Source organism: Eumetopias jubatus, unplaced genomic scaffold (genome assembly GCF_037043125.1).
Source record: "Eumetopias jubatus isolate StellerSeaLion01/CBP00866 unplaced genomic scaffold, mEumJub1_p1.0 scaffold_12, whole genome shotgun sequence".
NCBI classification, from domain to species: Eukaryota; Metazoa; Chordata; class Mammalia; order Carnivora; family Otariidae; genus Eumetopias; species Eumetopias jubatus.
In genome coordinates this window covers 69,390,159-69,402,212 of record NW_028274818.1, presented here as the reverse complement: position 1 = coordinate 69,402,212, position 12,054 = coordinate 69,390,159, and the positions used below count along the sequence as shown (strand labels likewise).

The 12,054-nt window shown below is 61.5% G+C and overlaps 1 protein-coding gene across 1 annotated transcript; it reads left to right on the top strand.

Annotated features, from left to right (window-relative positions):
- Window positions 1-1,470: 1,470 nt before the first annotated feature.
- Window positions 1,471-4,787, top strand: MRPL28 (mitochondrial ribosomal protein L28). The gene is made up of 6 exons (XM_028111451.2): window positions 1,471-1,542; window positions 2,267-2,564; window positions 3,239-3,391; window positions 3,657-3,791; window positions 3,883-3,969; window positions 4,639-4,787. Exons 2-6 carry the CDS (start codon window positions 2,277-2,279, stop codon window positions 4,744-4,746), a joined length of 771 nt encoding a protein of 256 aa, XP_027967252.1. The 5' UTR covers window positions 1,471-1,542; window positions 2,267-2,276; the 3' UTR covers window positions 4,747-4,787.
- The last annotated feature ends 7,267 nt before the right edge of the window (window positions 4,788-12,054 follow it).

Here is a 12,054-nt window from a genome sequence, read left to right as displayed (position 1 = left end):
GCTGCTTGGAGACCGTGGGTGCCATGCAGGGGCAGGCTCTGTGTTTGGCTGGCTGAAGGATGGTTGGCGATGTGGAGCGAGATTCCCCCATCGTCCCTGTTCCCTGTGAGGTGGTGAGGTGAGGCTCAAGGGGACAGAGGAGGCCTGAGCCCACTTCACACAGGCCTCCGCCCCACTGAGCCTGCCCTCCTTGCGTCTCTGACTCCGTGATGAGGTGTGCCCTGATGCCGGCCTCCCCGGGTGTGGGCATGCTCCCTGCTGATGCAGTGGTGTGGGGAGAGGTGAACACAGTCACCAGGCACCTGCTGGGCACTGAGAGGCTGGGTTTTGCCCGGCTGGTCCTGCTCCTCCCCTCCATTCGGCTCTCTGCTTTGGAGGTGCCGCCCCTTGGGAAGAGCTTCCTTGGGAGGGGGCTGCCGAGCTGCTCTGGGAGTGCAGTACCACAGGTCCCACCCTGTCCCAGCTCCATCTCTCCAGCCAGCCCATGGGTTCCTGGGCCCTTGCCTGGGGAGCCACTCATGCTCTCCAGTTGCTCCAAGAAGGCAAGTGATGATTGCTGCCCTGTACAGGCCTAACCGTGTGTTTGGGGAGGGGTTTCCCTGAGACCTGGCCCAACCTTTCTCCATCCTCTGTGGGGGAAGCAGTAAGGGGGGCTGACTGCCCCTCCCCTAAGGCAAGACTGCCGTGGCTGCCAACCGGGGGGTGCCCGAAGTGGCCGGAAATGGCCACAGGAAGGTGAGGCCTCTGAAGGTGGGGTGGGGTTAGGGTGGGGACAGACAGCCCTCCCACCTACTGGCCCCGGGGCTTCCCTTCCTGTCCCGCTGTGGCCTCCCTGTCGGCCTCCCCCACCCCTTCTCACCCTGCACTCGGCCCCTAGCACATTCTCTAGGCTTGTAAAGGGGAAACAAACATTTATATATGGTGGTTTGGGAGGTTACAATTTTTTTTTACAAGTTTTTAAGACATTAAGACATTTTTATGTAGCTCTGATTTTGCTGTGATTGGTGAGTTTAATATTCTACAGTGATATTTCAAGGCACAAGAGTCTTTTATTTTAGAGCGAGAGTGCGGGGGACGAGGGGCGGGGAGGATCTTAAGCAGGATCTATGCTTCGCGAGGGCCCGATCTCAGGACCCTGGGATCACGACCTGAGCCGAAATCAAGATTTGGACTCTTAACCGACTGGGCCACCCAGGCGCCCCGAGACACAAGAGTTTTTACATTGATTTCTGCTCTCCATCCGGGAGGAGAGGGGGTGGGACAGAGGATGACAAACTCCACGCCCCCTCCCCGCCCCCAGCTCCTCTCAGCGGGAAAAGGATCCGCATTTGCCGACGGTGCCTTGAGCTGCTGCCGTCACGGCCGGGCATTTTCCACGGTCCCTAAAGACAGGAAACGGGGCGGGACGAGAGTAGACTGACGGACTTTTCAGCCAGTTAGCGGCTGATGGGGTGTAGGCGCTGGGTCGCGACTTCTGGTTCCGGTGGAGCGCGGAACTCGGAGAGGCAGGCTGTGGGCTAGGTCAGGATCGGGTCTCGAGGGGTGAGTAGGGACTGCAGATCCGGGCCAGGGACGGCAGTCAGGGTCCGGGATTAGGAGTCTGGGCGAGGGGAGAGGCTACACGGGTAGTTGGGGCCGGATCTGGAGTCCTGGGGCCGCGGTCTGGAGTCCGGGGGACCGGGGTCGGGGCCGGAGGGACCGGGGTCGGGAGTCCGGGGGTCGGCGTCGGCAGTCAGGGGGCTGGGGTGGGGTCGGGGGTCAGAGTCCGGGATTAGGAGTCGGGGCGAGGGAAGAGGTTACACGGGTGGTTGAGGCGGGGTCTGGAGTCGTGGGGCCGCGCCGGTAGTCGGGGGGACCGGGGTCGGGAGTCTGGGGGCCAGGGTCCGGGCAGCGGTCGGGAGTTAGGGGACCGGGGTCGGGATCGGAGGGACTGGGGTCGGGAGTCAGGGGGTCGGCGTCGGTAGTCAGAGGGTCGGGGTAGGGAGTCAGGAGGCTGGGGTCGGGATCGGGGGAACCGGGCTCGGGAATCAGGGGGTCGGCGTCGGTAGTCAGAGGGTCGGGAGTCAGGGAGCTGGGGTCGGGGAGCGGGGGTCGGGGGGACCGGGGTCGGGAGTCAGGGGGTCGGCGTCGGTAGTCAGAGGGTCGGGGTCGGGAATCAGGGGGCTGGGGTCGGAGCGCGGGCGTCGGGGGTCGGGGCCGCGCGGGTAGTCGGGGCCGGAGTGCGGCCGGGCTGTGGTGTAACGACGCCACCCCTGTCTCCCGCCAGGCTCGTCACGATGCCTCTGCACAAGTTCCCCGTCGGCCTGTGGAAGCAGCTCCGGCTGCGGGAAGGTATCTGCTCCCGCTTGCCCCGGCACTACCTGCGCTCCCTGGAGGAGGTGCGGACGCCCACTCCCGTGCACTACAGGCCTCACGGGGTTAAGTTCAAGATCAACCCGAAGAATGGGCAGCGGGAGCGTGTGGAGGATGTACCCATTCCCATTTACTATCCCCCAGAATCCCAGCTGGGGCTCTGGGGTGGGGAGGGCTGGATCCTGGGCCATAGATACATCAACAACGACAAGGTATGTGAGCAGGGCAGGGTACTCCTTCCGGGTACTCCTCTGGGATTTGCTGTCCTGAGCCCTGGGCTGTGCTCTGGAGGTTCAGGGGGTGGGGTGGGGGTGTGTGCTTACAGTGTGGTGGTGTTCTGAGACAGGGTGGTGCAGAGCCACTGGATGGTTAGCCAGATCAAGTGTGAGGAGGAGGAGGAGATCTGTGTGCGAGAGGCAGTAGTGGGAGGTCAGGTCTTCGGTCACCTGTCAGCGTGACACGCTGTAGTTTGCCTCCTTCTCGTGACTGCCACCGCATCACTGCACTTAGGAAGGCTGAGAGATGCACAGTCTGCCTTCCACACCGTGCAGTCTCTGGTGGGAAACCTGGAGGGGCTGCTGAGCCCTCTGCAGGGTGGCTTGTGTCTTTGGGGCCTCCCGGGGGGCCTCTCCCTTTGTCTTCGGCCCCTTGGTCCGCGGTTTGGAACGTGATGACCTGTGAACCACAGAGTTATGGTTTTATGTGTGGTGTGTCTGGAACGCACACCAGCAACCCAGGTAGGGTTGAGGAGAAGGTGATCTCTGGGTCCCCAGGTGGGGCCTGGTCCATCCAGCTCTCCGTCCTGAGCCTCAGGAAGATACCCCAGCCCCATTTGGCTCTGTTGGGAGAAGCAACAGCCCTCATGAGGTCTCTGTTCCTCCCTTAGCTCTCAAAGAGGGTGAAGAAGGTGTGGAAGCCACAGCTGTTTGAGCGTGAGCTCTACAGTGAGATCCTGGACACGAAATTCACCATCACAGTGACCCGGCGGACCCTGGACCTCATTGACGAGGCCTACGGGTTTGACTTCTACATTCTCAAGGCAAGCAGGGGGTTTTCCAGCACACAGCGGAGTCTCCTAGCGAGTCAGAGACTCACCGGGGCACACCCGTGTCTGGGGTGGAGGGACACCAGTGAAATATAAACGGGGTCCCAGTGAGCATCACTGCCTCCTTCCCTGCTCTCAGACCTTCCTTTGTCCTGTGATGGCCTGGGGCCCTCCTGCTGCTGAGGAAGTGGTGGGGTTTGCTGGCGGGTGGGCAGGGCCCCACCAGCAACACCTGGCCCCATGCATAGCCTCCTGCCAGACTCCAAAGGAGGACCTGTGCTCCAAGTTCGGGATGGACCTGAAGCGAGGGATGCTGCTGCGGCTCGCCCGACAGGACCCCCGGTTGCACCCAGACAACCCCCAGAAGAGGGCAGCCATCTACGAGAAGTACAAGGTGAGGGCTTTGGTTTGTACTTCTGACTCCTTGTGGGTCCCACTTGCGGGCTGTACGTCTGCTCATCCAGTGCCTGGTCTGTCCGGTGCAGGAGTTTGTCATCCCGGAGGCAGAAGCCGAGTGGGTCGGCCTGACACTAGATGAGGCTGTGGAGAAGCAGAGGCTCCTGGAGGAGAAGGTGAGCACATGTGAGCGCCAGCTGCTGAGCACTAGCAGACGGATGGGTGGGGAGGCATACTACCTCCGGGGAAGCCTGGACTGGGGGCCGCTGTGCCCGGTGAGCCTGGGGAGGAGCTGCTGCTGTGCACAGCTGGCCCGGTACAACCACGGCCTTGGGTTCCGTGCGGCGTGCCCCCTGCCCTCGAGGTCCTGACTCTGTCCTGCCCACCCCACCCCGCCCCCCAGCTGGCTTCATAAGTTCATGGACAGAAAGACTCTTGGTGGCACTTTTGGTTTCTTTGGCCACGTGGTACCCCCCTGCCCTATGATCTTCCTGGTATTGAGCTGAGGTCTTTTTGTGTTTGCACCCTGGAAGCATCTGGAGCTCGTGGTCACTGCTGCAACAGGGAGCCCACCAGCAGCCGTTGCCCCTGTTCTCTCTGTTTGGTTTATCTGCAACCACAGGGCCCCAAGGCAGGGAAGTGGGGGAGAGATGCCTGGTCCCTGGGTCCCCAAGGGAAGGTGAAGGTGGCCTCTGTCTCGTGGACAGGGCACTGTCCTCTGGGCTGGTGGCTGCAGCGAAGCCTGAGGGGTCTAGTCTCGTGCCGGATGCCTCTGTTTGGCCAGCAGCAACTGGATTCCTGCCTTCCCCAGAGCGACTCATCCTGACCCTGTTTCACTCCTGTAGGACCCGACTCCTCTGTTCAAGGTCTACGTGGAGGAGCTGATTGGGCGCCTGCAGCAGCAGACACTGTCGGAGCCCATGGTGGTACACAAGAGAGCCAGCAAGAAATGACTGCACGGTGACCCAGGCCTGACAGCCATGCTCAGCCATGCCCCCCCCCCCCCCCCGCCCTGGCACTGTGGACACGAGAGCCTGGAGTGGTGGTGAGGGCCACGTGTGGGTAGCGGATGAACCCATTCTTCTGTACTGACTCAGCAGCTCCCAGGGTTGGGTGGGCTTTGTGGAGGCCCCAAGGGGTCTCGTCCCAGGGTCCCCAGAGGTCTGGGGCCATCTTGCTGCCTCTGTGGCCCCCCCTTCCCCCTGAAGTGGAGGCCCAGCTTAAGTGGGGTCACCACACTTCGGGGGCAGCACAAGTAAAGTCTGAACTGGGCCGTGTGTGTGCTGCTTTGCTTGGAAGACTGGAGCTCTCCTGAGTGGTCTTTGATCTCGTTGTGCCCTGTCCCAGAGACCCAGGATGTGGCTGAGCTGTGGGACCGGGGTTCGTGTCAGTGTCTTGGCTTCCTCTGGGAGAGTCCAATGTAGTTGAAGGCATCTTGCAACAGATCGTCTCCCTGTTGCACATCCCCACCGTCTGGAGGGTTCTCCAGAGTGGAGGCAGGGAGGCTTGGCCTCCCTGGGAGTGCCAGGGAAGGCTCTGTGCTGGCATGCCGTTCTGGGTGGTGAGCACCCCCACCAGCTCTCGGGAGGTGCAGGGATGGGATTCCCAGTGGGAGGCTAGCCCAGGTGCCCTGACACCGTTCCTGCTCTTGAGATTTGGGGGCTGCCTTGACCTTCTTCCCCAGCACTTTCCTGGGAGTACTAGGCATTGAGACCCATTCAGACCACTCAGGGAGGACAGGGAGTGATTCCCCTGGCCCGGTCCTGGCAGCTGACCCCGGGGCACCCAGCTCCCCTGAGAGACGCTGTGGAAATGAAGACATCTGGGCTGTGTTCGTGGAGGTGGAGATGGGAGCATGAGGCTGGGCAGGGAACACAGTGGCAGGAGGGCCCTAGAGACCCCACAGCATAGGGAGGTCATTGTGGCGGGGGCGGGGGGGTCTGTCCTCTGGGGAGCGATCCTGAGGTCTCTGTGCAAAGCTGGGAAATGCTGTCATCAGTCCCAGAGTCTGCTGGGGTGTACCTTTGGACCCATGTCTTTTTTTTTTTAAGATTTCATTTATTTTTTGACAGAGAGAGACACAGCGAGAGAGGGAACACAAGCAGGGGGAGTGGGAGAGGGAGAAGCAGGCTTCCCGCTGAGCAGGGAGCCCAAGGCAGGGCTCGATCCCAGGACCCTGGGATCAGGACCTGAGTTGAAGGCAGACGCCCAATGAACTGAGCCACCCAGGTGCCCCTGGGCCCATGTCTTGATGCACATGATTGTTTCTTCGTGGGGTGCCCCAACATTGGGAACAGTTTTTAATTTTTCAAAAGTTTTACCAAAAGCTGCCAGCGCCCAGCCCACCCCTGCGCCAGCTCTGGCTGGCCTGCAAGGCCCAGCCCAGCTATCCGAACCACAGCCCCTGGCTCCAGCTACATAGGTGGTGGTCTGGACTGGCCAGCCCTCTGGCCCCCACTGGATCCCACTTGATGTTTCCCATGCTCAGCCCGGAACTGAATCACACTGATCCTTTTCTAGCCTGTGTCACCTGCACGCCCCCCGCCTCCATGCTGTGCACCCCAGATGCCCCAAGTTCTTGGCCATGGCTCTCAGTCATGCCTTGCTCAGCTGCTCTTTCCTGCCCCCACTCAGGGTACAGGTCAAGGTGGGGGGAGCTCTAATCAGGACTTGTAGTGTTTGTATGTCAGCTGGTACCTGAAGGGGCCTAGAGCTGGCGCAGGGTGTGTGGCTGGAGCCAGGCGGTGGGGGGGTGCCTGTGGCCATGGTGGGGGAGGGTGGACTCTGGCCTGGGTCTCCCTGTCAGCACTGGAGGGCCACGCAAGAGTGTCAAAAGCAGAGGCCCAGCCAGAGTGGGGTTACCACACTTGGGGGGCAGCACAGGAAAGTCTTAGGGTTGCAGCTCTGCTCTCCCTGGGGCGTGGGGGTTACTGCAAGGATGGCCCAGACTGGCCTCCAGGCTGCTGGTCAATAAAGGAGCTTGGTGTGGCCTCAGCAGGTCACTTCCCTCCCCATAAACCGCGGCGGGTCTGGCTGTAGCCTTGGCCATTTTCTGGCAGAGTCAGTCTCTGTTTCACCAAATTCTCATGAAGATCCTCCACCCGGGAAAGGTTAGGCTGTCAGTGAATGACAGATTCGCCTCCCCACCCCAAATAAAACTGCCCGGGTCTGGGAAGGTGCCTGGCAGGCAGAAACTGCCACACTGTCCCCTTCCAGAAGGTGGGGAAGCTCACACGCTGCACACCAAGCAGGAGCTGGGCAGTGGGGGCCCACCAGGCCACACATCCCCCTCCAGGGTCACCTTCCTTGTTACTTGTCCCCACAGGCCACGGCTCCACTACTCTGCTGTGTGCGTCCCCGAGAGCCGCCAGTCCCCTCACTGAGTCCCTGCAGCCCCTCAGGCCCCTAGATAGGGGTGGGTAGTTGTACTGACCAAGGTCAAGCCCGCAGAAGTCCAGACTGCCCTGCGCTGGCCTGAGTGGGCAGACAGGCTAGGCCCCTGTCCCTCCCCGACCCTCTAGGAGCCCTTGGGCGAGCCCCCTTGCTCGTGTGTTTCCATGACAGCACAACCAGTCAGGGTCCATGGACATGAGGGTTGACCATCACCAGCTATAGACGGAGAGGTCCCTTGGGACCTGGGCAGTGGAAGCCCCTGACAAGTGTGACCATCAAGACCATGGGGTCCCGAGGCCCAGGAAGGACACCTGAGGTTAGGAAGGGTGTGGCCCAGTCCATGGCTCTGTGTCTGACCCCTCACCTGGAGGGTCTTGCCTGAGTCCTACTCAGGTGTGCACTGGCTTGCAGGGTGGAAGATGTGGAGAAAACAGGCAAGTCTTCACATCTCCCTGCTAGGACTCCAGAGGAGCTGCTGTGAGGCCTACCCACGTGCACTGTCTTTCCCTCTGGAGCCTTGGCTCCAGACCCCCTTGCACATCAACTTGCCTAGGAGTATCAGCCCTATGCCATCTGGCACTCTCTGCCACAGCACACCAGAGCCCTCCCCAAGCTCTCCTGAGCCCCAGAGTGGGGCTCCCACCGCTGGACCCTCCAGCACCTCCAGCTGACCCAGACCTATGTCCCCACCCACACCTCGTCCCTGGACAAGACCTGTCTGCTGGTGGTGTCCAGTATGGGAGGGGGAGGGCCCTTGAGGCTGGGGGCCCACTCCGGTGACTGAGCCTCTTGGGCTGGGGCCAAGCCAGTGTGGAGAGGTCTGGAACCACGTCCCCAGGCTGGCTGAGCAGCTTCGGTGCCATATAGTTCTGGGCCCAGCCTGGCCCACCCTGAGCCCATTCCCTTGGATGTGCAACTCCTGTGGACCTGTGGACCAGATTCCCCCTATTTCCCAGGTCCCTCTGACCTTGGCAGTGGCTTCCTCAGCAGCCCCTGGGCCCCTGCAGTCCTGGCCTCTTTGCAAAGATTTGGGGCTCACAACTGCTCCTCACAGGCCTGTGACTGTTTTTCACTTCCTCTTTTCTCCAGCAAGTGTGGGCTGGACTTGGGCCAGGAAGTGGGATGCAGCTCCCCAGGGCTCTCAGGTAGATCTCATGGGAGCATTGACTTGGCCCGTTTGTGCGGAACCAAGAATGTTTGGATTGTCACAGAGATGGGTGTAGGTTGGCTCCGGGATGGTCAGTCCTTGGGGTGATGCTGTGTCGAGCCCTTGATGAGAAGCCCTGGTCTTGAGACATCTGGGAAGGCTTTACCAAGGGGCTGATGCTGACGGACCCAGGGGATTCAGGCCAAGGGACGAGCACAGGTGTGTCATTAGTTTCTGCAGGGTTGGAAAGTGCTTGGTGTGACTCAAGTCCCAGAGTCCTGCTGGGTTGGGGACACGGGTCTGTGAAGCGACAGTGCCAGGCTGGGCCTCTGAAGGCTCTTGAGAGGGGACTGTGTGAGTCTGTGTGTGTGCTCAGCAGGTTGATGAGAGTGGAGGAGGGTTTGCCCCTTGGGGTCTCAGGTGGATTGAGAGGTTGGCTCTGTCCCCCTGAGTATGGGGAGTTCCCCCGAGTTCCCCCTGCCCTTTCTCCCATTGCCCTCACCCATTATTTTCTCACCAGATGGCCTGGCCTTCAGCCTCTGGGGCAAGCCTGACCTGAAATCCTCCTTGAACTAGAGGCTGCAAAGACATTGTTCCTGCCTCCACCAGGTGGTCAGGCAGGGCATGGAGTGGGCTGGGACATGTTCCAAAAGAGGGACCTGGACCCTTCATGCTGGACGTACGTGAAACAGACACACACACACACACACACACACACACACACACACACACACACACACTCAACAGCTGGTGCAGGAGCAGGGTCCAGTCATGCCTGACCCGACACTCCAAGGGGACCCTGGTGTGGGCCCACGGCGGCACTGCCTGCTCCCTCGGCAGTCAGGAGTGGCTCGGGGGGTGGCGGTGTCTAAAGGGGCTGGTTGCCATGGCTACCATAGGGTTCTGAGGCCGTCATCTGGTCCCTGCCTCAGCCAATCGGCAGTGGGAGCCCGAGCTGCAGCCCAGAGTCACACTTCTTCCTCCCAGCCACACAGTGGCCAAGAGCAGGGACCCGCGTCCTGGAGTGGCTGAAAGTGCTCAGACAGACGGCCAAGCCCATCATGGCGGACCGCGGGATGGTGGGGCACGAGCAGGCGCCTGGAGCCAGGCAGGTGAGGTAAGCCGGGCGGGCAGACGGATGGACAGACGAACAGGCGGACAGGTGGATGTGCTCCCTGCTGCCCATTGTTCTTATGGCTGAGGCCCTGCCCTCAGCCCACCCTGCCCTCTGCACCCTCGTGCGCACGCTCGCACACACACCCGCAGCCTCACCCTCACCCCGGGACCCTCTCCCCAAACGTCCCAAAGAAGGGTCATGGGATGAGAGACAAAGGGAACCGCACGAGGCAGGATGAATCTCACTGCACTGTTGGTCCCGAAAACCGTTCTCCCATGTCTTTCACTCGGATTTCACGTGGAGGCGGCATCAAAGACCCCCAACTGGCCAGGCCCTCAGTGTGCCGGCCACCTGGCCCCTGGCCCAGCCCCGCTCACAGGGCTGGGCCACAAGCCACGTCCAGTCAGTGCCGTTTAGGGAGCATTTTTTTTTTTTGAAAGGAAAGAAAAAAGCGAGAAAGGAAAAAAATGTCCACCTGTACCGGGGAGCGGCCAGACCAAGATGGATCAGAAGTGCCAAATCCCATTACTCGGGACTAGCGGACAGGCCCCGAAAAGGCAGCTGAGATTAGGAGCTTGTAAATGGAGCGTCCTTTGGAGATCAAAGAGGGACATGCTTGTGTGTGTGTACGTGTGTGTGAGTGCACGCGTGTGCAGAAATGTGCACCGCGCGGCAGCGTGGTGGGGCCTGGCATGTCACCTGCCCGCCACGGCTACCCTCCATGTTGCTCGTGTCCTTGCTGCTGTGTGCAATGTGTGGATGTGCCCAGGGGGCAGGGGTGGGTATAGCAAGGCCTGGTCCCCACCACCCACGCCTGGCCTCAGGCAGCAGGCCCTCTGGAAGGCGGTCTTGGCTGGGCCTTGTTCCCCTACCTAGGTCTCTTATACCTTCCCCTAGAATCTGGTCTCGCTCCCAAGTTTGGCCCAGATGGGCCTGGCAAGAGCACAGGCCTGGCCACGGGCAGAGTGGAGACTGAGGACAGGCGGTGGCTCCCTGTAATCACCCTGACCGCCATCCCGTTGCCCGCAGAGGCCGAGAGCTCCCAGATGGCCCGGCGAGCATGTCCTGAGGTTCAAAGCCTCTGTCGCCACAATTGTTGGGTTATTAGGTAAACTCTGGGAAGCAAATCTTTTAATCCACTGTGGCTAATCCAGTGCACTTTTGTTTGCTACGACAGATTCTGCAGCAACAAAGGGCCGGAGGGACCCCGGCATACATAATCACATACTTCTCACGTGGCTGCAGCGGCTGCAAGGCTCCTAGGCAGCCAAGAGAGACATCTCTGGACAGCACAGTGGGGGCAGGTGGTGGACAGGCCGATCTGGAGGGTGTGGGCGTGGGCACGGGTAAAGGCGGCCGGCCGGCTTGGGAGGGCACCTCCCTGCCTCCCCATTTCCAGGCCTCCTAGCTACCAGCTCAGGGGGCTGCCCCCGGCCCCTGGGGTTGCACAGGCTTGGTGGAGCTAAATGAGGTATGTCAGGTGGAAGGAGAAACGAGAGCCAATAGCCGAGCGAGGGGCGCTGAGCTCCCGGCGCTGGGAGAGAGAGGCCTTTGGGGACGGGGCGGTCGGGTCAGGGAAGGACGGGGCGGTCGGGTCAGGGAAGGACGGTCCAGGTGAGGGAATAGCAGAGACAAGGGTGGAAGTCGGCCTCCTGTCAGGTTGGTACAGTAGCAGGGTGGGTATGCCCAAGACCAGGAGGGGAAGTGGCCTGAGGCCAACTGGGAAGCTAGGACCTCAGCGGCTGCTTTCACCAGGTGCGGCTGAGGCCCCTCAGGAGCCTGGCCCCTCCACTCAGACACTTCCCTTCCTGGGAAAATGGCGTTGGGGGTGGGGAGGACAGCAGGCCCTTCCCTCTTTGGCCTGGGCCACTGCCAGTGAGGCTGGTTGACAGAGGGTGGCCCACAGACCTCTGGGGCCAGCAGAGTTGGGTCAGGACCCTTTAAGCTGAGGAGAGGCGCCCGCCTTGCCACAGGCAGACATGTCCCCAGGGAGGCAGGAGCAGGGTCAGCTCTAGCTGCACCCCTACATCCCTGAGGCTCCCAAGTTGGGGAGGTGCTGGGCTGGTGATGGGCGGGCTGCTCTCTCCTCCTCTCTCCCAGGCCCCTGTGGCTAGCAGGGACCACCCAGACCTCGCTCAAGTACTGTCCTCCAATTGTGAGCCTACTTCACCATCTCCGAGACCCCCAGACAGATCCCCAGGGTCAGAATTCTCCGGGGGGCAGCATGGGAGGCTGTCCTGCTGTGGCCCTCAGCCTGGAGTGACAGGAACCCCTTAGGACGCTGGGGGTGAGCCCCAAGTTGGGGTGGGTGTGGATGGCACCCGGGGCCATAGGCCTGCTGCCACGCCACTGCTTTCCTGTTGGCTTTGAGACCTGACCCTGGACACATGGGGGCCGGCAGGGATGTGGGGGCTGCGTCAGGTCTGCTGGGGGACATGGGACAAGCACAGCATCAGCCAGCTCGGCCTGGCGCCCCGGACTGCCGAGCCAGTGGGGACAAGCACAGTGACCACAGCGGCTGTTTCTGAGGGCACTGCCCCATGCCTGCCTCACCACCTCTGCCGTGGGGCCTCCTAGCCGAGGAAAGGGGAGAGCACAGTAATG

Excerpts from the sequence above, each read along its gene's own strand:
- MRPL28 (XM_028111451.2), top strand. The coding sequence starts at position 2,277 with ATGCCTCTGCACAAGTTCCCCGTCGGCCTGTGGAAGCAGCTCCGGCTG. Across the intron at positions 2,565-3,238 it reads GATACATCAACAACGACAAG|CTCTCAAAGAGGGTGAAGAA; the intron begins GTATGTGAGCAG and ends TTCCTCCCTTAG. Across the intron at positions 3,970-4,638 it reads AGAGGCTCCTGGAGGAGAAG|GACCCGACTCCTCTGTTCAA; the intron begins GTGAGCACATGT and ends TCACTCCTGTAG.